The sequence below is a fragment of the Mustela nigripes genome, chromosome 6, assembly GCF_022355385.1.
Source record: "Mustela nigripes isolate SB6536 chromosome 6, MUSNIG.SB6536, whole genome shotgun sequence".
NCBI classification, from domain to species: domain Eukaryota; kingdom Metazoa; phylum Chordata; class Mammalia; order Carnivora; family Mustelidae; genus Mustela; species Mustela nigripes.
This window is the reverse complement of record NC_081562.1, coordinates 86,970,697-86,998,243: the sequence shown is the minus strand read 5'-3', so window position 1 is coordinate 86,998,243 and position 27,547 is coordinate 86,970,697. Positions and strand designations below refer to the sequence as shown.

The window sequence follows — 27,547 nt, the reverse complement described above, 5'->3', positions numbered from 1 at the left end:
GGGAAGCAGGCTCCCTGCTGAGCAGAGAGCCCGATGTGGGGCTCGATCCCAGGACCCTGAGATCATGACCTGAGCCGAAGGCAGAGGCTTAACCCACTGAGCCACCCACGCACCCCTGTCAAACCATTTCTTAAACATAACTCAAAATAAGAAATACATTTGATATCGTGGATCAGTACCCACATACATGTTCACGCCCAAATGAGGAAATAAGTTTCGTGAAGAACTTCTCACTCCTCCTGTGTACAATGCCCTCTGAACCCCTAACCACTCACCTTAACACACTCTTCCACTCTGAATTTATGGCCTTAGGTTTTAGGGAAGACTTTCTGTTTAGGTTTTTCTGTTTTATCTTTAGGTTTTCAATTAGGCCTTCTGTTGAGGTTTCATGTCTTATAAATAGTATATTGATTTTATTATCTAATACTATAATGAAAATGAAATACCCAGGAACCCACTTAGAAGCACAAAGCCAAACGTTACTAGTAATTTACATGTGCCTGCACACTCTGTCCCCAGACTGTCCCCTGCTCTCCCTAGGGGTGAACCCTTCCTTGGATTTGGGGACAATTATACCCTTGCTTTCTTTTCTTCCAGTTTGATCACACACATGCGTTATCAGTTTTCCTTGTTTGGTTGAGGTTTGGGTTTTGGGTTTTTTTTTAAAGATATAACTTACAAAGGAAGTTTTTTGTTTTTCTTTTTAATTAAGGAGGAGTCCTCTGCTAGGATTCATAGCATCTTATTAAGTGAATACACAATATTTTATGTAACTCTGTTATTGTTTTGTTTTGTTTTATTTTCTCTTACAAAGATGGTCCTATGAATACTTTTCTGAATGTCCCCTGTTGGGCATATGTGAGGATTTCTCTGTGATACATGTCTAGGACTGCAATTTCTGGGTCAAATGTTCAATAATACAAGACAAAAATTATTTTCCAAAGCTGTTGTAATAACAATTTAGACTTTGATCAGATTTCAGATTCATATCTTTTCTGACACGTCTTTAATTTTTAATGATGAAAGGATATAATCAGTTTTATTTTTGGTTTTGCTTTGCATTTTCAGAGTCCTATCGAGGCTGAATATCTCTTTAAATGTTTATTATCTCTATGGATTTCCTTTTCTTTTGCCATTTTTCTTTTGGGTTGTTTGCCTTATTTTTATTAGATTCCAAGTACTTTTATATTTCTATATAAATCTCTATTTCTATATATTATACTTTGTCACTTACATGTATCATGAATTTCACCTTCAAGTTTATGGCTTGTCTTTTCACCTTGTCCCTACTTGATAAATAGAAGTTCTTAATTTTAATGTCTACTTTACCCACCTTTTCCTTCATATTAAGCATTCAGTGTGCCTTGCATAAAAATCTTTCTTATAGGGGCGCCAGGGTGGCTCAGTCCATTGAGCATCTGTCTTTTGCTCAGGTCATGATCCTAGGGTCCTGGGTCTGGGGTCCTGGGATCGAGCCCCACGACAGCACCCTGCTCAGTGGGGAGTCTTCTTCTCCCTCCTCCCTCCTGCTTGTGCTCTCGTGTTCTCTCTCTTCCTCTCAAATGAAGAAATAAGAACTTAAACTTTAAAAAAATCCTTCCTTATACCAAGGTCAAAAAGACACTCACCAGTTTTTTCTTCTAAAACTTTTAAAAGTCTTGCATTTGACATTTATAATTTGAATTGACTTGGAATTGATTTTGTGTATAATAGAAGGCAGGATTCCAGTTCCATTTTTTTCCCATGCATATAACCAATGCATAGTCCCTCCTTTACTACTGATCTGCACTGTCACTGCTGTTGCATATCAAAGATACAGACATAGATATATGAAGTATATCTATAACTATATATTACATATAACGTTAGTTGTACATTCATACATGATGATGTATGAATCTCAGGCTCATGACCCTGAGATCGAGACCTGAGCTGAGGTCAAGAGTCAGACACTCAGGGTGCCTGAGTGGCTCAGTCGGTTAAGCATCTGCCTTTAACTCAGGTCATGATGTTGGAGTTTGGGAATGCAGCCTCACATAGGCTCTCTGCTCAGCGGGGAGGCTGCTTCTCCCTCTGCCTTTGCCCCTCCCCTCTCTGTCACTCTGTCTCTCTCTCAAATAAATAAAATCTTTAAAAAAAAAGAATCAGACACTCAACCAACTGAGCCACCCAGGTGTCCCATCATATATTATATTTATATATACTTAACATATTTAATATATTTATATAATATATACACAAAAGAATAGACAAATGATCAATGGATAGCCCCAAAATTGACATATATTATGTATTTTGTATACATAAAATACATATGTTTATAATACATGTGTTTTATATATAATGTATGTTGTACCATATTTATATTTATATGCTATACATATTATATATTATACATGTGTGCCTATGTGTGTATGCAATATTATATATTAAAATATTATGTATAAAACATACCTGATATGTATATAATACATGCTATGTTTTATATATAATATATGTCAATTGAATTTTGAATATGAATGCAATCTAACTCCTCATTTAGTTAGAGCTTCTTTGTTATCTTTCATTTAGGATAATGTTTATATTTCTTTAGATATACGTCTTTCCAACCCTGATATGAGGAAGTGGAGATGCAAAGTGGGGGGGGCGCGTTGGGGGGTAGGAAAAGAATAAATGAAACAAGATGGGATCGGGAGGGAGACAAACCATAACAGACTCTTAATCTCACAAAACAAACTGAGGGTTGCCGGGGGTAGGGGGTAGGGAAAGGGTGGTTGGGTTATGGACATTGGGCAGGGTATGTGCTATGGTGAGGGCTGTGACGTGTGTAAGCCTGATGATTCACAGACCTGTACTCTTGGGAAATAAAAATAAATTATAAAAAAAAATTTTAATGATCTACATCTTTCACATACTTGTTAGACTGGGTTTTTAAGTCATTTTATTAAACTTTATTATTGAGAAAAATTATTCATGTTAATTATTAATAATAAAATAATCAATAAAAATAATTAGTATTTCTTATTCTATTCTATTATTAATTTATTGAAATAAAAAATACACACAATAAAAGGCACACATATCCGACATGTTTTGACAAAATGTATGCCCCCATTTAACCACGACTGAATGAATGTACAGAACATTTCCACCATCTCAGAAAGTTCCCTGTTCTCCCTTTGCAGCCCATCTCCCCACCCCATCCCAGACAACCACTCACCCAATTTCCATCACCATAGGTTTGTATTGCCACTTCTAGAACTTCATTTGAATAGAAGCAAACATTCAGTATGTGCTCTTTTGTGTCTGACGTTTTCACTCAGCACAAATGTTTTTAAGGCTCATCCATGTCATTTCTTGAATTAGTAGGTCATTCTTTTGTATGTCTGAGTCATGTTCTGTTGTATAAAAATATCTTAGTTTTGTTTGTCCATCTACCTGTTTTTTCCGATTGGGGGCTATTCTAAATGAAGCCCCTATGAGATTCATGTACCAGTCTCTATGTAAACCTACTTTTCATTTCTTTTGAACAAATATCCAAGAGTGGAATTGCTTTGTCTTTTGGCAGTATATGCTTAACTTGATAAGAAATTCCCAAACTGTGGGACACCTGGGTGGCTCAGTTGGTTGGACGACTGCCTTCGGCTCAGGTCATGATCCCGGAGTCCCGGGATCGAGTCCCGCATCGGTCTCCCAGCTCCACGGGGAGTCTGCTTCTCTCTCTGACCTTCTCCTCGCTCATGTTCTCTCTCTCACTGTCTCTCTCTCAAATGAATAAATAAAATATTTAAAAAAAAAAAAAGAAGAAGAAGAAATTCCCAAACCGTTTGCCAAGGTGACTGTACCATTTCATTCTCCGTGAATGCTCCAGCTGCTCCACACTTAGTATCCTCGGTCTCTTAAATGTTCGCCTTCTCGTGGCTGCTGGGTTTTCCTCATAGCAGATTTCCCTGATGACTAATAATGATGAGCAAGCTGCAAAAGCTGCCATGGGTCATTGGCCCTTAATACATCTTCTTTTGTAGAGAGTTGATTGAAATCTTTTGCCTGTTTTCACTGAATTGTTTGTCTTCCTGTTTTGAGGGGTTAGTTTTTAACATAAACACCTCATGTAATTATTATGTGATTGGATTTGAGTCAGCCATCTTGTTTTTTGTTTCTTATTTGTCTCAGGTGAGATAATTGTCCTCCTCTTCTTATGTTCCTTTTTGCTTGCTTTTGAGTTAATCAAATACTTTTAAATGCTTAACATTATTTATTCTATTAAAATATCTTATTTTGGGGGCACCCAGATGGCTCAGTTGGTTAACTGTCTGCCTTCAACTCATGATCCCAGAATCCTGGGATAAACCCTGCATCAGGCTCCCTGCTGGGCAAGGAGCCTGCTTCTCCCTCTGCTCCTCTGCCTCCCCCCTACTTGAGCTCTCTCTCTTTCTCCTCACTCTTTCTCTCTCTCAAATAAATAAATAAAGTCTTTTTTAAAAAACAAAAAATTTTTTAATGTTTTATTTTTATTTATGATAATAAATATTTGTTTTTAGTGATTATTCTAGAACTAAAACTATACATCCTTAATTATCAGAGTCTATTTGGAATTAATACTGTGCTACTCCATACTTCATCACAGTGTAATTCATTGGCCCACCTCCCCATCATCTGTGTCATCGTTGCCAGATCTTTTCCTTCTACAAATGTTATGAACAATATCATTATTTTTGCTTTAAACAGCCAGTTGTCTTCTTGGCCACTACAAGAGTTCTTGGACCAAATATGAGGAGTATTCCTTCAAATATTTTCCCACATCATTCTCACCCTTTTTCTTCTAGAACCCCAAGTATGCATATGATAGATTATTCGATACTGTCCCACAGGTCTCCAAGGCTCTGTTACTTTTTCTTTGATCTTTTCTTTCTGTTGTTCAGATTGGAAAATTTCTACTCCTCTGTCTTCAGTATACTGACCCTACCCCCTGACATCTTCAATCTTTTATTAAGCCCATTCATTGAACTTTTCATTTCAATGATTATACTTTGCAATTCTGGAATTTCCATTTTGTTCCTCTTTCTAACTTGCCATACCTTCTTGCTAACTCCATGGTGCATTAAAATATATTTTTAAGTATATTTTTCAGAACTGTAAGTGACTAAGGACAAAAGGGTTTTCCAGAGGTCCTAGTCTGACATTTTGCAAAGAAAGAAGCTCCTGGTGGCATTTTTCAAAGGAAAAAACAGGTAGATTTCTGTGACTCTTTGGGTGGGGAAAACGGTATCAAAGGGTTTGAAGCTGGAGTGTTAGAAAGAACTGGTAGGAAGAGGCTAAGCTGACAAGTGGGCATCAGTACAGGGGGAAACAACGAGGTGATTTCAAGGCATTTTGAATTCAAAATCAGTGCAACATTTAAGTGGAGATGCCCTGTGGGAAACTGGAAACCTTAGAGACGAATTCATTTATTCTCTTAACATTTCTCAGGGCCCACTACAAGCCAACACTGGGCCAGACATATTCTGACAGTGGAGCATTCCCTCTGGAGCCCTGAGCCATTATAACACCCCTCCTCAGTGTCTCCAGCCTTGACACTCACTTGAATAAGTAGCTGAAATGACCTTAGCACATTGAATGTCCTCCTAGAAATCCCACCCACCCTTTCCAGGACAGAAAGAATGTACAGAAAGATCAAAAGCATGACAGGAACCATGTAGCTTTAAGCACTGACAGCATGGAGGGAAGGAAGACCTAGGAAAGGAAGGGATTAGCCAGAGTTCAGAGATGGGTCAGGGTGAGGAATGGGAGCTGAGGGACAGTCCTTTTCAGGAGTCAGGCAGTCCAGATTCCTCCAACAGAACATACCATGTGCCTCTCCTCCCAATATCCTTCCTTGGCCTGAGGGAGACAGGAGACAAGGAGGGAGACCCACACAACAAGAAATGAGAAGTGGACAGCATGGGAGATGGCCCACGGTGAGATCAAGAGGTTATACCCCACCACCATGGTGGGTTGGGTAGAGGGTCAACTGGGGTCCTCAGGGAGGGTGTGAGGGCTGGGGGCCTGGTGTTCCATCAAGCCCAGCCAGCTTGATACTTTTTAGAGCTGCAGTCACAAGCTCCTATCCCACAGCACCTGATGCCACAGGACAGAATGCCTGAGAGGTCTCCACGTACAGATCCGGCCGAGAGTTGCTCACACCACACCAGCACAGGGATAGTAAGAAGTCCAAACCATTGGCAGGGGTGTGGAGCTGGTCCCAAACAGCCAGCCACCACCACCTAGAACTCCTCCCTACCAGCCAAGAGCACCCAGGTGGATGGGATGTCTCAAGCTTATCCACCAACGATAAAGAAAGCAAACAGAAGCTTCCCTGTGACCTGTTCCCCAGACTCCTACGCTTTACTGGGAGTCCACCTTGTGGTTTAATCTCAATCCCTTCTTAATCTATTCTTCTGCCACTGACTTCAAGAAGATCTGCCTGGTGACAGCCAAGCTGATGAAACACCTGCTTTAGTCCATCTAAAGTCAGTTTAGAGACATCTTGAATGTGGACAAGTGTGCTTGGACAGGGAGAAAATGTGAGCTTCCTAACAATGGGAAAGTAAGACTTGCACGTCAACAAGCGTGGGTGAGGAACTGGTCCACTCACGACCTGCCATCCAGCTTCCTCTTCATCACTGTGGGACGGGAAAAGAAGGAAACCCCTTCTCTCTGGGTCTCTCTACCCTTAGAGCTAGAATGTTCTTCCCACTGTCTAATGTTTTGCACATTTCTAGCCCACCCTTAGTGAAGCTGCAGTCAGCCAGGACGGAAGAGATTATACACTGAAATTGGCAAGCACTGTAAAAGGGCATTTTCTTCCCCCCAAGAGCTGGTTCTGAAACGTTTACCAGCAAGCCGCTGTCCCTAATGAAATCATACAAGAGGCGTGTTAGAAACCAGGTGGTGTGGGACACCTGGGTGGTTTAGTTGTTAAGCTCCTGTCTTCAGTTCAGGTTACTAAGTCCCAGGGTCTTGGGATCAAGTCCCACATCAGCCTCCCTGCTCAGCAGGGAGCCTGCTTCTCCCTCTGTCTGCTGCTCCCCCTGCTTGTGTGCGTTCTCTCTCTGACAAATAGATAAATAATATCTGAAAGAAAGAAAGAGAGAGAGAGTGAAAGAAAAGAAAGAAAGAAAGATAGAAAGAAAGAAGGAAAGAAAGGTAGGTAAGGAATAAATAAATAAATCAGATGGTGGACCTCAGCTAAAACTCTTCTCCTTAGCCTCTCCTCAGGGCTGGGAGGGGCCCTGAAAAGTTTCCAAGATGGCAGAAATGAAATGGACAATGGAGAAGTCCTGGAGCAAAACAGTGCGTCAGGCCCAGTGAATCTGTCACTGCGGTGAGAGCTCTGCCCACCTGTGCTCCTTGTCTTCCAGCAGCAGCCTGTAGGTGGCAAGGCCCAGCTTGGAGTTCATCACCTCCTGGTACTCCTTGACCAGGCAGGCCATGTCCTGCTTGGCCTTCTGCAGGGCGGCCTCCAGCTCTGCCAGCTTGCAGCGGGCATCGCTCAGAGCCGTCTCACCCTGCTGTTCCAACTGGGTCACTGCGGCCTCCAGCTTGGTGTTCTGGGGACCCAGAGGGGAACAAGGTGGGTTATGGCCCACGTCTCTCTGTCCGTTTCCTGTCTCAGCCCTCCCCCAGCTGGGAATACCCTAAGAGTAGGCCTCTCCCTTTCATCAGCTGAGTCTCCCCCAGGGACCACCACCAGGGACGCTGGTCGTGCAGATGGCCTGGAACATGAATGGTGAGATCCAATGGGGACACACACATGTCCTGTATGACCTGGGAAGGCCCCAGGCGACCCTTACCTGGCACTTGGCATTCTCAACCTCGGCCATCAGCCTCTGGATCATGCGGTTGAGCTCGCTGATCTCCTCCTTGGTGCGGCGCAGGGTCTCCCCGTGCCGGATCACCGTGGCCTTCATCTCCTCACACCAGGGGGGTGGGGGGTAGGGGAAGCAGAGACATTCCTGAGGCTCAGGATGCAGTTTCTCACCCACTCAGACACCACAGACCATTGGCAGGTTGTACAGTGCTCAGCCTGTGAGACCATACGTGACAGCCCTGCCCAGCCACTATAACCTGAGAGCTGTCTGCCCTCCTGTTGCCGTCTAAGGGATCATAATACCTGCAAAAGAGGCCTCGTTATTATACACCTGGCTTTCTGCCCGCTGCCATGTCTAGGAGACAAGTGTCCTCTGTCCCTCACCCTGCTGCAGTACCAGGACTCGGCCTCAGCCTGACTGCATCTGGCAATGTCATCATGGTTGGCCTAGATCTCAGTCACAATGCAGCCCATGTTCAGGTCCCGGCTGTTACACCTCTGGATGATGACCGAGGTGTCCGAGATGTGGACGTGGAGGACTCTCATGTCCTGTGGGACCAATAGCCATCCACATCACCTATACCATCCAGAGCCAGGTAGAACGAAGCTCATGTTCCCCCTTCAGACACACACATACCATAGAGCCACCATATCCAAAACCCTCATGTCTGAGACCCCTCTGTCTGTTTCCTCTGTACAAAGGTTGACCTGGGACAGAGTGAACAGGATGGCTGACGGGCCCCAGCCAGTGCTCACCTGTCACACATGGAGCTCGGAGGGAACTCCATCTCCTCCACCAGCACACGGGCATTGGCCTCCAGCTCTCCCTCAAGCACATAGATGCAGTTACCCTCCTGGAAACAGTGTTCAGGTGGTTCCTTGTGGTTGCAGAGACTTCCCAGGGGACCCTACCTTCCCAGTCCAACCCTGGAAATTTTCTTATCCCATCCCCAGCCCTGCAAAGCAAGTCGGAGGCATAGATCCAGAAGCCAAGGGATGGAGAACTAAGCTCTCCCTTCTGCTCTAGCAAAATATAGTATGAGACTTTGGGGAGTTCTTTTATCTCTCTGGGCCTCTCTGTAGAAGAAGATGCAGAGAATTCCTGCCCTGTGGATCTCCTGGGGTGTGAGAAGGAAAATGCCCTTCCATGGGCGGAGATAAAATATGAGCGTATTAACCGAAGGAGAGAGTACTGGGTGCCCCTGAGGGCGGCCATAGGCAAGCCACTCACTTCCTTGATTCTGACAACCTCATTCTCTGCCATGGTCCCCAAAGTGACCTCTTCTTTGTACTTCCACAGGGAAAGAGCTTTAGTACAGGAGAATTTTTCAGAGATTTGGCTAGTAATGCAAGGGAGGAAAGACCACCCCCAACATGACCTATTCTGCCCCTCCCCCAGGATGCCTGAAAGATCCCTCTCACCCACCTCCCTAACAGTACATTTCTCTACCTTAAATAAACATTACTCATTTTAAAGGTCCTGGGTCTTTTTTATTATTATTATTACTCTAATATAATAAGCTGATTGCCTGAGCTTAGGTCCAGGACGGTGGGTGGAATTAACAGCATGAGCCGTTGAGTGTGAACAGCGGACCAGAGGTGCTCATGCCTTTGCAGCCCTAGTACTTCTGGAATAGAATGAATGCTCAGAACAGGTCCAGAGGATGGATGGATGAGTCAGGAGATGGCCCCTGTCCTGAGGTCATAATGCCATAGAAAGGCTCTTAGCTGGTATTTCAGCTTCTCTTCCTTTCCTGGGTCTGCCTGTCGCTGCCTCTAATGCTGACAAAAACACAAAGTGGCTTAATGAAGGAAGAAGTTTCCAAGGCCACTCGGTTCGGTGGCTTCCAGTTGTCATATCACGTAACCCCTTCCAAGAAAACAGACCTTCCCCCACCAACTCCCTTCCTGTAGCCCTCCAGCCCCTCCTGCACGTGGTTAGGGGCAGGGGACCGTGTGACACAGCAAGGCGACTGGCCCAGGGACCGTGGAATGTGCAGCCTGAACTATATCTTTGAGTGGTCCTACAGGAGCTGGATTTGAGGACTTCATTAGGGGCCCTAATCCAAGCTGATCCACAGGCTATGGTGAGCTAGGCTAGAAGAGATAAAGCCAGAGGAAGAAGAGGATTCTGACCCCTCCTTCACTGCCCCTCCCTTTTAGAAACCCACACATCTGGGTCCACCTGCCTCACCCAGTAGAGTGACCATGTTGTCACCTTTATGGGCTTGAGGGATATCACAGCCATTTTCCTCTTTTCCAGGGTAATATCGTCAAGATGGGGCTTTACAAAATCCTACACTCAGGCAACTCTGAAGCCTTGGCAGCATTTCTTCCATAGTTGGGGGCCTGAAGTTGACCAAAAGAATCAAAATCAGCCAAAGCCTGTGGACTCCACACTTGGTGAGATAATTCAAAAGGGGAAGGGAATCTGGGCTGGGACGGTTTCTTTCAGGGAACCCTGGCAGCTTTGAGGGGGAAAAACATTCCAGGGGATCCGAGGGCAAGGCTTCAAAGGACAGGTTTCCAAGGCAACCCATGATAGTTGACCCTTGGCTGGGTGAGAAGGAGACTGTGTATACTCCTACCAAGACACGGCAAAGTCAACCACACAACCAAAAAGGTATTTGCTCAGCTACTTCATGCCACAGGACCCATGAAGTTTGTGGATGTGGGGGTGGGAGGGTTCCAATATCGAGATACCCAAAACCCACAGCCTGCCCGTTCACCTCCACCCTTTCCCAGGGTCCCTTTAAGACTTATCCCCACCCAATACAGTGTCTCCCCCAGCTAAACCACAAGTTCAGGGCCACACTCTCTAGAGAGTCCCCCTTCAAAGGGCTCCCTCGGAGACACTCTCAGAAGAGTCAGCTCCATCCACCCACCAAAACCCAGAAAGAGGTCCCAACAAGCATTACATAAGGGCCTCTGAGAGTCTAATTTAAGTCGTCCATGCTTCAAGGTAACTCCATTTCCTCTAGGGAGGGAGACACCACAGAAAGACGTCTCCAATACCTACTACTGTTCCCTGCAGAACACTGGAGTAGGAATGCCTGCTACTAAAGCCATCAGTCCCACCACGGGCCACCCTAGCTAAAGCTGGGCATAGGAGCACGAGACACCTCGGCCTTAGACTTCACCTTCCACAGAGGACAGCACTGAGGTTGGGATGAAGCCCCTGCTTCATCCAGGCGAAGTCAAGGCTAGACCAAAGGCATTCAGGTCCACCAGAGTGTTGGGAAAGACAGCAGAGGGGACCAAGGGACGCTCACCGGAAATAGGGTGCCCAGCAGAGGTGGCCATGATGACTTCTGGAGTTCCAGGATTTAATTACCCTTTGCATAATAACAACTTATATTTAAAAGCAAAGGAAGCTAAGGATGATTTGCATGTTTTTCTTTAATGCTGCCTGCTGAGTTCACATTCTAGTTTCCTCTGTCCATAATTGGACATATAATTAAATTCCATTATAATGGATCATGGCCTTCTAGAGTTGGTGGCCATGACCAAGCACCAGTGGAGGGGAAGGCTTTGGATTGGGCCTATTGTTCTAAGAGCCCAAAGCCCAACAGTCTGGACTCCTGCCCAGGAAAACTCAACTCCCTCACCCCTACCCCCCCCCACCCCTCCACCCCATCCCCACCCAAAGACTCAGAAAGCCCCCAAAGACTCAGACCTTCAGAGAGGCCAGTGTGGGAGAGGGCTGAATCCCTTCCTCTATAGAGCTTTCTGTGTCTGACCTTAAACAAGTCATTGAACCACTCTGAGCTCACCTTCCCAGTCAGGTAAATGGGCACAATAACTCTGACCAGGGAAGGACGCCCTGGGGGTAAAGATAAGATAATGCATTATAGAGCCCTCACACACTATAGGCACTGGATTGATGCAGGAGAGGCGTACAAGAAGCAATTCAAGGGACTGGGGTATGGGGGCAAGACACTTACAAGGAGAGAAGCTATGAGCTCTGAGAAAGAGGAAGAGAAAGTTCCTGCCCAAAGGGAAACAGGATGCATGGCAAATTAACAGTAGTAGAATAAATAGAACAAACAAATAAATAAACATTTATGGAGTTCTTACTAAGTGCTAGGCAGGGCCCTAAATGCTTTCCTGTCCATTATGTCATTAGGTCCTGCGAACCGCTCGCAGATGGTTACTATTTATTATTCCTACTTTGCACATGAGGAAACTGAGGCTCAGGTTATTCACTCGTCCAAGGTCAAGACAAGAATCTGCAGATCCGTCTTCCCAGACCCCTCCGGTTGGACAAGCGCGCGCGCGCAACTGAAGCCATGCAGGGGTGCTCAAGAGACCAAGGCTGCTGGGCCTGCAGGGCGGCGGCGCCGGGCTGAGAACCAAGCGGCACCGGCTGTGCCCTGGGGGCCGGCCCGAGGACAGAGCCGCTGATCCAGCACTGCCCAGGCCGAGACCCCGCCCCCCCGGTAAGGAGCGCAGATGGGTGCCTGGAGTCCGGCGCGCACGGCCCGCAAACGTGACCGGGCGTTTCTGGGCCCCATAAAGCGCGGGCGGGATGTGAAGCCGTTTTATGGAGGCGGCCCGGCCCGCTTTGATTCCCGCCTCGACGAGGGCGAGGGCCGACCTCCAAGCTCGTAAACGCGTTCGCCGCGCGCTCCCGCCGGGCCGGTGGGCCACGATATAAGGCGCCGCGCGGGCCCTGGGCTCCAGCCACCCGCCGCCGCCAGCGCCGCCGCCACAATCATGTCCTGCCTCTCCTCCCGCCTTGGCGCCCCCTGCGGAGTCCGCGCCTTCAGCTGCGCCTCGGCCTGCGGGCCCCAGCCAAGCCGCTGCTGCATCACGGCCGCCCCCTACCGCGGAGTCTCCTGCTACCGCGGCCTCACTGGGGGCTTCGGCAGCCGCAGTGTCTGCGGGGGCTTCCGCGCTGGCTCCTGTGGCCGCAGCTTCGGCTACCGCTCCGGAGGCGTGTGCGGGCCCAGCCCGCCTTGCATCACCAGCGTGTCTGTCAATGAGAGCCTCCTCACGCCCCTCAACCTGGAGATCGACCCCAATGCTCAGTGTGTGAAGCATGAGGAGAAGGAGCAGATCAAGTGCCTCAACAGCAGGTTTGCTGCCTTCATCGACAAGGTGGGTGCCCTTGATCACACCCTTCCTGAACCTCTGGGTCCTGGACTAGGCACTCAGGAGAGTCAGGGACAGGAGACATAGGGTTCAGAGGAGCTCCCAGTCTGATGGAGGAGAGGGAAGCACACCCAGGGCCCAGGTGGACCAAAAACAACAGTAGCAGAGGTTCCTGATTTGACAGTGTTGCTAGTACAGGCGACCTCCACTCAAGCAGTCAGGTCCCCACAGAGAGACAGAGACAGGCTTGGAACTGGCAGGCCAGAGCAAGAGGGCAGTCTGCACACACAGACACAAGAATGAACAGAAGAACTAGGAAGAGGACCACAGGGGCATCCTCTAGGTGGGGGTCCTGAGCCACATCCTTCCTGTACTCCACCCATGTTCAGGACCCAGGCTGAACATGGGCTCAGAGGCAAAACAGACACCTCTGGCTAGCTCCAAACCACATGCCACCCAGACTCACCAGGTCCGGATCTGTCTGTCTCCGTGAGAGCAGGGACTGACCCTCCCCAACCCTGGCTCCTATCCCTACATTGGACACTGCAGACATGCATGACAATCAGAAAGGCCGGAAGTCACCTTGTCTCCCACTGCCCTTCTCTGCCAAATCTCTGCTCAGCTGCAGACTTGGGACTTTACCCTAAAGCAGTCGGGCCCACCCCCAAACTGGCCCTGGGACACCAGGAGCCACCTGACACCCTCCTACCACCCTGAACACAGGTGCGCTTCCTGGAGCAGCAGAACAAGCTGCTGGAGACCAAGTGGCAGTTCTACCAGAACCGCAAGTGCTGCGAGAGCAACCTGGAGCCCCTGTTTGAGGGCTACATCGAGACTCTGAGGCGGGAGGCTGAGTGCGTGGAGGCCGACAGCGGGAGGCTGGCCTCGGAGCTCAACCACGTTCAGGAGGTGATGGAGGGCTACAAGAAGAAGTGAGTGCGGCCCCCAGGGTTGTCTCAAACGAAAGGGGATTAAGCCCAAGCAGGATAGATTCGGGTTAGACCACAAGAGGAACTTCCCAATAGGAAGAAGACGGGGCCAGGAAGCCTGTGGGGACAAATGCCCTGGGTGTTTACACCCTGGTGAGAGCAGGAGCTGCTCCAGCTACCTCGTCCTTATGTATCTGTTTCATTAATTCATCGAATGTTTATTGACATCTACTCTAAGTCCCAGGTGTTGTGCTAGCCCCTAGGTGGGATGGGGGAGGGATGAGGGGCACCTGAACTCCTATGGGGCTCCTGCCCCCACCCCAGGGAGTTACAGTCCAGAAACAGAAGATCTACAGAAATGTGCACAGTGTCACCACCCATCCACCACCCACATCAGGAAAGAGAGTCCCTGAAACCGGAAGTCCCCTGGGTGACAGGTTGGATGGAGCTCCCACAAGAAAGGGATGGACAGGTTCCCTTCTGGTCCAGCAATTTTTGATTCTATGACTTCCTCCCAAAGATCCAGTTCCTGGACTCTGTTTGTCTGGGTCTCCATTCCCTTTTTGTCTCTTCAAATCCCAGCGTATTAAAAGTCTAGCCACTGAACCCTGTGCCCTTTATCTCCAGATACGAAGAAGAGGTGGCACTAAGGGCCACCGCTGAGAATGAATTTGTGGCCCTGAAGAAGGTGAGTGACCCCGGAATACTCATCCCCCAACTCGGAAAGCAGGGCAGAGGCAGGAGGGAACGATCTTCAATTCAGAGAGGCTGAGCGACTTCCCAGAAGCAACAGAGCAACCCCGCCCTGATTTTCTCCCCCCACCCCCTAAGGCCCCAGCCCTCCCAGGGGGGCCCCCAACAGCACAGTACACTGCCTGCTTCAAGCAGGGCACCCTCCTCGTCCATCCCATCCGAGATAACTCCCATCTGGCCTATGGCTTCCCACCCGTTCTGCCCTGGGCCTGCCAGAGAGTGCATGTTCCTAACTATGGTGAGTGAAAGAGCCCATGAATGCTAGGGGACAGTCACATCCTCAGCCCCCCCACCCAACAGCGGGGAGACGCTGGCCTGAGCACTGCTGTTGTTCCTCGCCCCTTACATTTGATCTGCCACAAGTGCCATCATGTGGACCCCCCAGGTCCTTCCCACAGGGATTACTGTGAGGAAACTGAGGCACTGAGGTCAAGGCTCTTGTCCAGAGTTGCGCTGGTTTGGAAGGGGCAAAATTGATCCCTGAGACCTCTTCTGACCACAGACCTAGTTTTCTTTCCCTGGGGTGTCAGGGCAGAGAGGGCTGGGGTACCATTAGAACAGGCCCATTTTATTTTTTTTTTTTTTTTTTTTTTAAAGATTTATTTATTTATTTATTTGACAGAGAGAGAGATCACAAGTTAGGCAGAGAGGCAGGCAGAGAGAGAGGAGGAAGCAGGCTCCCTGCTGAGCAGAGAGCCCGATGTGGGACTCGATCCCAGGACTCTGAGATCATGACCTGAGCCGAAGGCAGCAGCTTAACCCACTGAGCCACCCAGGCGCCCCCAGAACAGGCCCATTTTATACCAAACCCTAAGTTTCAGTGATAGGGCAAGGTGTGGGTTCTGGAGGGATCATCGCGTAGGTACCAGAGGAAGTGCCTGGAAACCTCACAGTCCCCCTCCCTGACCCAAACCTGCTCCTGACCTTTCTCACTGTATAAAGAACTCCACCATTTCCAGGATATCAGGCATAAGGAGGGTTTCCAGGGAGTTTTCCCAGCCCAGTGAGTGCTCTCTGGGAGGCAAGAGCTCTATGTGACCTTCCCAAAGAGACACCAATGGCCCCCTCTTCCCTTTAGGATGTGGACTGCGCCTACCTCCGCAAGTCAGACCTGGAGGCCAACGCGGAGGCCCTGACTGAGGAGATTGACTTCCTGCGACGCCTGTATGAGGAGGTGAGGGTTTGTGGTCCAGGCAGAAACCTGGCAGCCAGCCTGGAAGAGGGGGCCTTGGCCTAGGACTGGAGTTGGCCAGGGATTTGGGTTGGGGCTACAGTCCATGAGGCTATGGTGGGAGCAGGGGTTAGAGACCAAGGAAGGGCTGAGAAGATTGGAGCCACACTGGTGAGGCTGGGGTGTAAATAAGATCTTTCTGTCTTACCTCCCACGGTCTGCAGGAGATCCGCGTTCTCCACGCCCACATCTCAGACACCTCGGTCATCGTTAAGATGGACAACAGCCGGGACCTGAACATGGACTGCATTGTGGCCGAGATCAAGGCTCAGTACGACGACATCGCCAGCCGCAGCCGGGCTGAAGCCGAGTCCTGGTACCGCAGCAAGGTGAGGAGCCCAGCTCCCTCTTCTCAGGATCCCAGCGGGAGTGGGGCTAAAAGGACTCTGGTCTTTGTCTAGGTGGAATGGACAAGAGAAGGACAGGCAGCTGTTAAGATGGGGTGGCAGATGTGCAAGTTGTGGGGCTCTGTGGGATAACATGTCCTGAGCATCTCTTCTTCCCCCCAGTGTGAGGAGATGAAGGCCACGGTGATCCGGCACGGGGAGACCCTGCGCCGCACCAAGGAGGAAATCAACGAGCTCAACCGCATGATCCAGAGGCTGACGGCTGAGGTTGAGAATGCCAAGTGCCAGGTAAGGGTAACTTGGGGCATCCCCAGGTCACACAGGCATGTGTGTCCCCAATGGATCTCACCATTCATGCTCCAGGCCATCTGCATGACCAGCATCCCTGGTTGTAGTCCCTGGGGGAGACTCAGCTGATAAAAGGGGGAAGCCTGCTCTTGGGGTGTTCCAGGAAATGGACAGAGGGATGTGGGACCATAACCCACCTTGTTCTCCTCTGGGTCCCCAGAACACCAAGCTGGAGGCCGCAGTGACCCAGTCGGAACAGCAGGGCGAGACGGCTCTGAGCGATGCCCGCTGCAAGCTGGCAGAGCTGGAGGCCGCCCTGCAGAAGGCCAAGCAGGACATGGCCTGCCTGGTCAAGGAGTATCAGGAGGTGATGAACTCCAAGCTGGGCCTGGACATCGAGATCGCCACCTACAGGCGGCTGCTGGAGGGCGAGGAGCAGAGGTGGGGCCCACATCTGTGGGAAGAGCTTCTCTTCAGTCCCCTGGAAACTGTGCTTTGAGCAAGGCGCATATTTGTGTGTTATTTGCATGTCATTTGCATGCTATTTGCATCAAGCTTATGTGGAGGAGGGGATTCAAGGATTGCTCTCCCCAGCTAATTTTTGTCTCTCTGCTCTCCCTCCAAGGTTGTGTGAGGGCATTGGTGCTGTGAATGTCTGTAAGTCATCCATACTGTGGGTTCTGAAATAAGGGCTTGGGTTCCTGGCGGGGAGGAGGGCCAGATCGCAAATATTTCTAGCCTCTGTCTCAACTACTTGACTTCATCGCTGTAAGGTGAAAGCCTTGGCCATAAGCAATACCTAATGAGTACATATGGCTTAGTTCCAATACAATTTTATTTGCAAATACAGGAGGCCACCACAGGCCATCTTTGAAACCCTGAAAGGCAGGGGGTGGGTGGCAGTGAATGATTATAAGTTAAATTACTACTTATGATAAGTTAAATAGCTGTTTTTGCCTATGGGGAGGACCTTGGAGAAGAGTTTATCAAGGATTCTTGAGGCCTGAGTGCAGGAAGGGGAAGGAGGGAGGAGGCATGAGGATGGGGGGGGGGGGGGGGGGGAAGGGGGAGGGGGGGGGGGGGAGGCAGAAATAGAAATGGAGGGAAGGAGATCTGAGCAAGAGAAGGGGGTGCTCTCCAGTAGGCAGGGGCCTCTGGGGACGACCTTGCGGGGGGGCTAAGCCCTGTTCTCCTGCAGGTGTCAGCAGTTCCCGCGGCGGGGTCGTCTGCGGGGATCTCTGCGTGTCCGGCTCCCGGCCTGTGACCGGCAATGCGTGCAGCGCCTCCTGCAGTGGGAACCTGGCGGTGAGCACGGGCATGTGCGCGCCCTGCGGACAGAGGTGCAGCCCCAGCTCCTTAGTGCGGTTCCCGTAGTGCCTCGGGCTTGGTCAACACACCGCTCTCCGAGTTAACAGTCCCTGCCTCCAGCGGTGAAGCACGCAGCAACCCAAGTCCCTGGGCTTGAAGCAGAAGGGTTTCCAGACTCAGCCGGCCTGACCTGCCCAAACTGCAGCCTTATCTTCCTGCATCTCCTCCGCCTTCTCGTGGTCTTCACTCGAGCTTTCTTCCGGGGAGGGCTGGGCGGGCTGCCCTCGTCCTTACCGCCAATCCCTGAATCTAAATACCTGGGTTTCTCGCTGCCCCGGGCAGAGATCCCATCCTGACTCGGGCTTTTCTGGGGGGTCTGGCCTGGCAGAAACCTGTGGCTTCAAAGGGACAGACTGGTCCCGATCCCCTAGGCTGTGCACGTCCGTGGGTGCTGCGTCTGTGCTGCTATCCTGCAGACCTCTCCTGCCTTCCGAACCCTCTAACCCTCACAGTGACCGAGGCTGCAGCTCCACGGGGACACCTTTTGGTGGCTGCTCTGGCTCCCTCTCCCCTGCTCTTAGTGCTTAGTCTCCGCAGCTCCAATAAAGCTCATGGGTCATATGTAATGTGCTCAGAAAATCTCCCATTTGTGCCTACACAAGTGGGCTTCCAGCCCAGTTTTTCGGAGGCTACAGAGAAGGTGTTCATAGCCATGGTTAGTGGGGGGAGGAGGGTGAGAAGAGGGTTGTCTCCAAGGCACCCCACCCCTAATGCCTCATTCATACACCCAGAAGACTACAGGGGGATGGGTGGGCAGCCCCAAATGCCCAGATACCCAGCATGAGGGGAGCTCGAAAGGAAGGGAGAAGGCCAACAACTGGGATACTTAGTGGGGGGTAGGGGGTGGGGGCTGGCTCTCTTGCCACCTTTGGTGGGAAACCTTATCACTCATGGCTGGTGGGACACCACTTCCTCCACCCCCCAGTTCCACCTCTACCTGAATATAAGATAATTCCTGGCCATGGGATCAAATGTAGACTTCCCCTCCCCCCAGAAACGAACACTCTCTTGGTAGCCTCTCACCCCCACCCACCACCAGCACAGCACCATCACCCCCGCGGGTGTCCGAGACAGAGACCTCCCCACTTCCTCTTCCCCACTATCCAATCCTATGTGCTGCTGCTGATCCAGAACAGATGTCCCCAACATAGACCACAAAAACACCCCCACACTTACATAGACACACAGATATCCCCCCTTCAGACACCCTGACACACAGACATTCTTACCAAGCAGACAACACACAGATGCCCCTCCCCCTACTAGGGATCCAGATCCCCAGCCCATGGACCTGGCACAAAGCCTCCTGCCAGGGATCTAGACTCTGGGACCTCCTCACCCCACTCCATCTCCAAAACACACAGACCTCCTCCCATGCCATCATCACCCCTCCCCCAGAATCTCAGACCCAGAAAGCCCCAGTCAGGGCCCCAGGGCCAGACAGACCCAGCACCAGCAAAGGCTGGCTGGCCTGGGAGTTGGCTGGTGTACCTGAAACCCAGGCCTGTGACAACTGAATGTCTGGGGCCTGCTCACGGCCAGGAATGTACTCTGGTGGCACAGGCCGGGTTGCAGTAGTGTGCCAACAGCCCTCCCACTCCCTCAGCAGGAGAGGACTTCAGTGCCCCCTCTGTAGCAGAGCCAGATTTCCCTGGGTATTATTTCTGGCTTTCAGGAGAGGAATTGGACTCAGCCCCAGCCCTGGGAGGAGGCCAAGGCCTCACATAGGCTATGAGCCGTGCCCCCTTAAATCACCAGCAGCAGCACGACCCCAGTGTGCTTTCCCAGTCTCCTGCATGGGTGACTCCTCAGTACTCAGAGCAGACCCTATGCTCTCTAAGGCCCCTTCTTCCCCAGCCATCTCCATCCAGCTGATGAAGCCAGGATACCACGTACCACAATGGGCCTCACCCAGGCTTCAGAAAGGCTGCTTTACTAGAAGCTATTTGGACATGATTTTTTTTTTTCATTTCATTTATTTATTTGACAGAGAGAGACACACAGAGAGAGAAGGAACACAAGCAGGGGGACTAGGAGAGGGAAAGCAGGCTTCCCACCACCGAGCAGGGAGCCCAATGCAGGGCTCAATCCCAGGACGCAGGGATCATGACCTGAGCCGAAGGCCGACGCTTAATGACTGAGCCACCCAGGTGCCCCAGACATCATTTTACAGCCTGCAGGGCAGTCTTGGTAGCAGGGACGAGAGTCCTCCTGGGACCGCGGGGGGCCAGTGGTGCAGGTCTCCGCACACTGGGGCTCATTTTCGTATGCTTCTATGTGTTGCTGCTGAGGTCCTGATGGAATAGGACTTGAAGGTCCCAGGCCCGCTGCTTGAGAAGCTCAGGGCATTGCTGCCCATGGTTCCCCCAAAGGCCACCCCGCTGCCCCGTCCACCAGTGGAGTTCACCACAGCTAGAAGGAAAGGGAAGAGGGCTTCATCAGCACCTGGCACCCCAGACCTCACTACACCCACTCTCCTGCTGTGCCTGCCCCTCTCCCTCCCCACAGCCTCTCCTCCCCCACCTCCACCCTCCTCAGGCCAGCCCAGAAGGAGCCTGGGACAGCGGTGGCCTGCCCAGGTACCCCCTGTCCCACTCTGCCCTCTTGCATGGCTTCCCTGAGCCCCTGAGCCTGACTGGCTAGGGAGCTCCAGGGCACCTGCTAAAAGCTGGTGAGGGAAAGAAGCTCCTGGTCTACACAAGGCCAGGCCCTCGAGCCAATGTGCCATCCTACAGACCCAGCCTAATCTGGACAGCACAGGACATGGGCCATAGCCAAGGACTTACAGATGTTCACAGCTCCCCCTCCATCTCCGGCCAACCTGGGGGCAGAGGAGAGACTTGTGAGAGCAGTTCTTTCCTCCAAGCTGGAGGAAGCAGCACTGGGACCCCCTCCCCCCAGGAGCCAAGCAGAACCAGTATGCTTTCCTCTGTCCCACACCTCAGTCTTCCTTCAGCCTTGTTGCAAAATAGGTGGGGGGGGGGGGGCGGTGTGAGGGGAGTTCATGTAGGCCCTCCTACATACAGGCCCTGTGACCTGGGGCAAGGTCTCAAAGCCTCCATTTCCCCACCTATAAATCAGACCTAACTTAGCCCCAGCCTCACAGAGTTGTTTGTGGGGGCTGCATAATATAATTTACCCAGAGCCCTGGGCACACAGGGTGTGATGAAGGGTAGTCATGATTATTTATGAAGACAGCTGCCTCCCCTAACCAACTCATAAAACCCTCAAAGTGGGCTATAGCTTACTGATTCTTGATCTCTGGCCCCTGGCATGGGGTCTGGCATGTAGCAACTATTCTGTATGTACCGAAATAATTAGCTAATTGTTGCTTTCCTGAATGCAGCTAAAGCTGGGACTGAGGAGGGAGCAGAAAGTAGTTGGGCTGGCTTTAAGCAGCCCTACAGGAAATCAAAAAGCCATGGGAGACAGTTGGGTGTGTTTGTTTTGTGACTCACAGCTCCATTGTCACCAAGCCCTTGGCCTTGGGGTTGAGTTTGCTCTGCAGTGGGGAGAGGAGCCCTTGCCTTGGTAGAAGGAGTGAGGGGAGCCCAGCTGGCCTCATCAGCCCCAAGTTCAGGAAGAGGGCAGAGCAAAGGACAAGGGCAAGAGATAGATACGCTAGGAAAATGCCAGGCCCCTTGTTCAATGGGCCCCAGTGAGTTCTGGGAGTTGCTGTCATCTGTGGGTAGGGAAGGAAGCCAGGCGGCAGTCAGGTCGAGATTCTAGGAACAGCTTCTGGTGCCATGCCTAAGAACTCGGGAGGAAGAGACCTGAATGTCTAAAGCTCTGGGGATGAGTGTGATTTGTCTCTTCTCACCCTAAGTAAATATTTGTTTTTGTGCCGAATTTTCTATTCGTAACTCTGTATCCCTAAAAGAAGGTGCCCCAAATCACATGAGTTTCTAAATCCACAAATACTACACCTGCCCCTGGGAAGGGTGGAGGGTTTAACGGGATTAAAAGCAGGGAGTCCATCGCTATGTCCTCTAAGAAGTAGAGGGAGAAGAGTTGCCTCTCAGAGAACAGGGATCCAAGCCCTGATGATAACAATCTACCCTGAGATTAGGCTTTAAGACGGAATGTTTGCACTCTGTGAGAACTTGGGCATGCCACTCCCCGTCCCAGAGCTTCAGCCTGCTCAGCAGCCCACGGAAACAAATAGGTCTGGCCCCATCCTAAGCATCCCCAGCTCTGGTTCTATGAGGAAAAGAAGCCCAGGTTGTGTATTCCCAATAGAGTGTGGCTCCCACACCCATGGTGGCCAAGGGTGCAGAGAGAGGCATCATGGCCAGGACTGGGCAGCCTAGGGCTGCCCTGTGCCCCAGATCACCCGCTCTCTCTTCCCAGGGGCCTTTGGTGTTCAGCTTCTTTTCCCAAAAAGACCAGATGCCAACCCAGGCGGGGATAGGTTAACTGCAGTGGCCGAGACTCTTCCTCCTCTCTTCCTCTCCTTCCCCGACTCATACCCTGTGGCCATGTTTCTTCTCTCCCTCCTCTCTGCACGGCACTCTACCCTAGCACTCCCTCATTCCCTGGTTCCTTCCTATTCACATCATCCATCTTCCAGCCTGTCCCCCCAACCCCTTGGGAAAAATTCTCCCCAAAGAGAAAAGTTCTGTGGACATTCAGCATTTTACAAATGCATGTGCATGATCTCTAGGTGCTCCCTTTACAAATGTTTGCTGTCCTCAGCCCGTGCGCAAGCTCCCCGAGGGCAGAAACCTGTCTTATATACTCTCTATCTCCGTGCTGGGCCAACAAGCCAAGCCCTGATAAGTCCCACCACCAAGTCTTGGCCCACACTGTTCCCTCTCGCCCTCTCCACACCCTAACCTTCACCTAGGGCATGACTCTAAAGCCTGGCAAATTGACTGAATGAATCAACTAGTCCATCCAGGTGAGAATGAAGGCCGAACTTCATGGACATAGGTTCCGTGTGTTTCATGAAAAATTCCTATAACACTAACCCAGCCCAGCCTGCTCTCTGGCAGCAGGCATGCAAATATCTGTGGGACCTCCCAACATTCAGTCAATATCATGTAACTTAACACTCAGTGATGCAGCAGAAGCAGCTTGGCAATCATGAAAGAAAGGAATCAGCAAAGCTTGACTGCATACCCTCCCCTCAATTCAAAAAAGTAAACCACAGTTTCCCCTCTATAAACTAAGCAACAATACCTGACCTACTCATCTGAGTATGCTGTGAGAACCAAATAAGATGACCCTGGCCATTGAGCTTTACACCACGTGGTCTTTCCTACTAGAAGGTCATCCCATCAAGAGTGAAGGAGCAAGCATCATTTACCCTCCCTACACTTCCCATCCCCAGGGCCTTGCAGAAGAAAGGCACGGGAAATGTCTGTAGATGGATGAATGTCAAGCCCCAGGCCCCACCAAGCTCCAGAAGGATCCCCTTCCTGGCTTTTGTGTTCTCACCTGCTCTCCTCGCCCTCCAGCAGCTTGCGGTAGGTGGCAATCTCGATGTCTAGGGCCAACTTGACGTTCATGAGCTCCTGGTACTCACGCAGCTGCCGGGCCATGTCCTGCTTGGCTCTCTGTAGGGCGGCCTCTAGCTCCTCCTGCTTGGCATGTCCATCCTTGAGGGCCAGCTCACCACGTTCTTCGGCCTCGGCAATGGCAGCCTCCAACTTGGCACGCTGTGGGCAGCAGTGATAGCTGTGAGCTGGGGTGGCAGGTCTTACCAATCACCGCCTTGTGATCTCAGACACATCACCCCTTCCAGACCAAAGTCGCCTCTCTTCTAAAACAGCAATAATCATAGTGTCTACCTCATAGGGATACTGCAGGGATTAGATGAGGCAATCGGCAAGTCCCTGGCATAGTGTCCAGCACACAGTAAGTGCTTAATAAATGCTATTATAACCATTACTCTTTTGTCAACCACAAATCTGTTTTCTGTTGCTAGGAGTTGTGCTTCTTTTAGATTCCACCTGTAAGGGGCTCCTGGATGGCTCAAATGGTTAAGCGTCTGCCTTCAGCTCAAGTTATAATCTCAGGGTCCTAGGATCAAGCTCTGCATCGAGCCCAGCATCGAGCTCCAGGCTCAGCAGGGAGTCTGCTTCTCCCTCTCCCTCTGCCTCTCCTTCCCCTGCTCATGCTCGCTCTCTCTTATCTCTGTGTCAAATGAATAAATAAAATCTGAAAAAAATAAGTTCCACCTATAATTGAGAGCATACAGCATTTGCCTTTCTCTGTCTGATGTATTTCACTCAGCGGAAGTGCCCTCAAGTTTTGTGTTGTTGCAAATGGCAGGATTTCTTCTTTCTGGTGCCTGAGTAATATTCTATTTTATGGCTGAATAATATGATATTTTATATGTGTGTGTGTGTATACACGTGTATATATATATATGTAATCACATTTTCTTTACTAATTCACCCACTGATGGATACTTTAAGTTGTTCCACATCTTGGCTATCGTAAACGATGCTGCAATGAACATGGAGATGCAGAGATCTCTTTGAGATAATAATTTTATTTCCTTCAGATATATACCCAGAAATTAAATTGTTGGATTCTACGGTGGTTCTATTTTTAATGTTTTGAGGCCCCCTCCATACTGTGTTCCACAGCAACTGCACCATTTTGCATCCCCACTGAAAGTCTACAGGACTCCCTTTGCTCCACATCCTCACCAACGCTTGTTAGTGCCTGTTACAATCACTGTAATTAATAAATGCTATTATGATTGTCAAATGCCCCTCCCCTCAGTCCCCATCTGGAAGAGATCTGAAGCCACGGGATCTTAGTTGAGTCCTCAGATTTGGGGCAGTTGACAAGAACAAACACCATCTTCAAAACATGCCCAGAACAGGGCACTTGGAACAGGGAGACACTGCTTGGAACCCCCAGACTCAAAATATATGATCAGCAGCCCCTCTGGTTTGGGCCAGGCTGGTCGGATTTGCAATGGACCTGAGCGGCAGCTGCTACTTCCTGCCCAGAATGAGCATTCCTTCTGTCTGTGGCTCATCCCCACACCGGAACCTATCTATCCCTGGGCCTCATGCTGTTGGGCTCTGAGATCTCCCACCCCTACCCCTACCCAGCACACCCCTTCCTTCTCACCAGCCATTCTCCCTCCTCAGCTCCTCTCCTGTCCCCCACATGCTCTGCCTCTCTGCCAGGCCTCCCAATCCAATCCCCCCAGGAGGCCCTCCCATGCCCTCTGCCCCTTGTCCCCCTGCCGGTCCCCTTCTCCATCACACTGGTGCCCTCTTGGCCCTGCCTCATCCCACTGCCTCAGGGCCCCTCCATGGTGGTTAGGACACCCCAACTCTGGGACCTGGTTCTGCCCCATGGTACAATAAGAGAAGCAGCTATGGCAGAAGCTGCAGGGTCTGGGAAACCACCATTCATTGTTCTGTGCCTCCCCTCCAGCCTGGAAGGTTCTTCGCTGGGCCAGTGATTCATAGCTCTGCATCACTGCCAGGAGGCAGCCTCCACCCTCATGTAAAGTGGCCTGTGGGGCTCCAAGGGGAGGGCATTTCTGGGTACATCACCCCCACATCCTATTCCCCCCCCCCCAGCTCATCTGGAGATTAGCTCTCTGAAGCTGCAGCCTTGGTTACTGGCCCTCCCTCCCTCTCCACTGCTCAGGTTTAGCCGTCCTGTCCATCCCCACACCTTGGCCAGGGCCTGTCCCCCTGCCATTGACATGGCACACCCTCCCAACAGTCTGTCCTCGGAGGCCCGTGCCCCACCATGTACCCAGAGCTGAGAAGCAGCAGTGAGTCAGAGAGATGGGGTCTGGCTCCCAAGGCATGATTTATATTTCAGCAGAGGTGGAGGACAGCCAAACCACTTAATAAGCCAGAAAATTTCAAATAGTGATGGATGCTTTGGGAAAGTTCAGACACCCTGCTGACAGAGTGGCTAGAGAAGCCATCTCTGAAAAGGGGACTCATGTCCAAAAATCCCAGGGACAACAAAGAGGCAGCCATGGGCTGAGCGGGAAGAACCCCTTCCGGGTGGAGGGAACACCAGGGCCAAAGCTCTGAAGCATGAACATGCCTAGCACATCCAAGACACAGGAAGCAGGCTAGCATGGCTGGAGCACAGTCAGACACAGTGGCGGGAGGTGAGGGACAGGGCCTTGTGAGCCACCGCAAGGGTTCCTCACAAGGGTTCCTCTTCTTCCCAGGGCCCTGGGGAGCACCACAGACTTAACCGCTGGTGCCTGCTGGAGCAGTGGGACCCAAGTCCTCAAGGCCTGAGACAGGGTGAGGAGTAAGGGAAGCTGCCCTCGGGGACCCTGCCAGGCAGAAAAAAGAGCCCTGGGAGCTCCCAGGTACAGCCTACTGCCCCAGAGCAATGCGCAAGGACAGTGCTCTGAGTTTGGTAATGACTGGTGGTTCTTCTCAGGGCTGGCCAGTAGGAGGCGCCCTCCCCAGGCTGCATGGCCAGCCATGACACTTCTCCTTCCCCTTCCCCACATGGAGCCAGGACCCAAGAACATTAGGTCCCGTAGATCTCACATGTGGGCCTTGAGCTGCACCAGCCTTGGCTTGGGAGAGCCTTGGGCTCCTCATTCTCAGATGGCGGCCCTTTATGGGCCCCAAGAAACAGGGAGGAGCGGGGAAGCAGGGACTAGTTCCCACCTGGTTCTTGATGTTGTCGATCTCAGCCTGAAGCCTCTGGATGGCACGGTTCATCTCTGCGATCTCATTCCGGGTATTACGGAGGTCGTCCCCATGCTTCCCAGCCTGTGCCTGGAGGGTCTCAAGCTGGAGGGACCACACAGAAAAGTATGACAAGGAGTGGTCATTGATTACAGGGGACTCATCCTTTGCTCCTCCAAGGAAGGCCCAAAGTATCTTCCCAGGAAGTGACTGTCTGACCCCAGCAGTCTTCGCCCACTGCTGGCAAGCCAGACTATTGGGCAGTGGGGTAGAGCTGAGGTTTGCTTCTCTCCCAGTCAGGACAGGGAGGGCCAGGATGGCTCCCTGGGTCCCATCCCCATTGACCATGGGGCTCTCCCCATCCCCATCATGTCCCAAGGGCTGGAGAATCACTAGAAGTCTGAAATCCTCGCCTGTTAACCCCTAGGAAAAACACACTTGTTAAAAACCTCAGCAGTATCCATTTCACAGATGGGAAGAATGAGCTCTGGAGAATGGAAGCCACTGCCCAAGGATCACATGGTAAGTCTGAACCCAGGTCTCCTCGTTGGCATCTCTGTGTTCTCACCCCATGTACCACAGATGACTCCAACCTCTGCAGAGACCTCCCTCTGCTGCTTTTAAACCCTGCCTCAGGCTCCCTCCCCCAGAACACTAGGTCACCCCAGCCCATACCCTCAGCCCCTGCACAGTCAGCTGCCCTGCCTCCACATGGCAGGTGCAGTGATTAAACCTCCCTGATATGGAGGACTAGGACCCAGGATCTAGTCACTACTCTTCCAGCTACTAGCTGTGTAGAGTTAGGCACATTGCTTAACCTCTCCGTTCTTTGGGTGCCTCCACCCTGTCCACCCATCTGGCTGGGGTCTCTCCCTGGGAGGGCCCTGGCCTTTTCCTCTTCTTCCCAGGGCCCTGGGGAGCACCACAGACTTAACCGCTGGTGCCTGCTGGAGCAGTGGGACCCAAGTCCTCAAGGCCTGAGACAGGGTGAGGAGTAAGGGAAGCTGCCCTCGGGGACCCTGCCAGGCAGAAAAAAGAGCCCT

General features: G+C 51.0%; 3 protein-coding genes across 3 annotated transcripts in view; 1 reads left to right on the top strand and 2 right to left on the bottom strand.

The window, feature by feature from the left end:
* Positions 1-7,077: 7,077 nt before the first annotated feature.
* Positions 7,078-7,949, bottom strand: LOC132020338 (keratin, type II cuticular Hb6-like). Its single transcript, XM_059404518.1, has 2 exons — positions 7,833-7,949; positions 7,078-7,676 (listed from the first exon to the last, which is right to left on the bottom strand). The coding sequence occupies exons 1-2, from the start codon at positions 7,947-7,949 to the stop codon at positions 7,356-7,358; spliced, it is 438 nt and encodes a 145-aa protein (XP_059260501.1). The 3' UTR covers positions 7,078-7,355.
* Positions 7,950-11,844: 3,895 nt separating this feature from the next.
* On the top strand, positions 11,845-19,753 carry LOC132019702 (keratin, type II cuticular Hb1-like). Its single transcript, XM_059403177.1, has 9 exons — positions 11,845-12,949; positions 13,667-13,875; positions 14,500-14,560; positions 15,704-15,799; positions 16,021-16,185; positions 16,366-16,491; positions 16,712-16,932; positions 17,117-17,148; positions 17,690-19,753. The coding sequence occupies exons 1-9, from the start codon at positions 12,566-12,568 to the stop codon at positions 17,863-17,865; spliced, it is 1,470 nt and encodes a 489-aa protein (XP_059259160.1). The 5' UTR covers positions 11,845-12,565; the 3' UTR covers positions 17,866-19,753.
* Positions 19,754-19,869: 116 nt separating this feature from the next.
* Positions 19,870-27,547, bottom strand: part of KRT7 (keratin 7) — a 14,162-nt gene continuing 6,484 nt past the window's right edge. The window contains exons 6-9 of the mRNA XM_059403181.1: positions 26,484-26,609; positions 23,299-23,519; positions 20,646-20,680; positions 19,870-20,271 (exon numbers count right to left, since the gene is read on the bottom strand). Of these exons, the coding sequence (XP_059259164.1) occupies positions 20,117-20,271; positions 20,646-20,680; positions 23,299-23,519; positions 26,484-26,609 (537 nt within the window). The 3' untranslated portion in view covers positions 19,870-20,116. The remainder of the gene's footprint in view (positions 20,272-20,645; positions 20,681-23,298; positions 23,520-26,483; positions 26,610-27,547) is intronic.

What these genes read in the sequence shown, in the direction of transcription:
- LOC132019702 (XM_059403177.1), top strand. Translation starts at nt 12,566, where the DNA reads ATGTCCTGCCTCTCCTCCCGCCTTGGCGCCCCCTGCGGAGTCCGCGCC. An exon ending in TGCGACGCCTGTATGAGGAG is followed by an intron (nt 15,800 to 16,020) that starts GTGAGGGTTTGT and finishes CACGGTCTGCAG; the next exon opens with GAGATCCGCGTTCTCCACGC. An exon ending in AGTCCTGGTACCGCAGCAAG is followed by an intron (nt 16,186 to 16,365) that starts GTGAGGAGCCCA and finishes TCTTCCCCCCAG; the next exon opens with TGTGAGGAGATGAAGGCCAC.
- LOC132020338 (XM_059404518.1), bottom strand. Translation starts at nt 7,949, where the DNA reads ATGAAGGCCACGGTGATCCGGCACGGGGAGACCCTGCGCCGCACCAAG. An exon ending in TTGAGAATGCCAAGTGCCAG is followed by an intron (nt 7,677 to 7,832) that starts GTAAGGGTCGCC and finishes GCCTACTCTTAG; the next exon opens with GGTATTCCCAGCTGGGGGAG.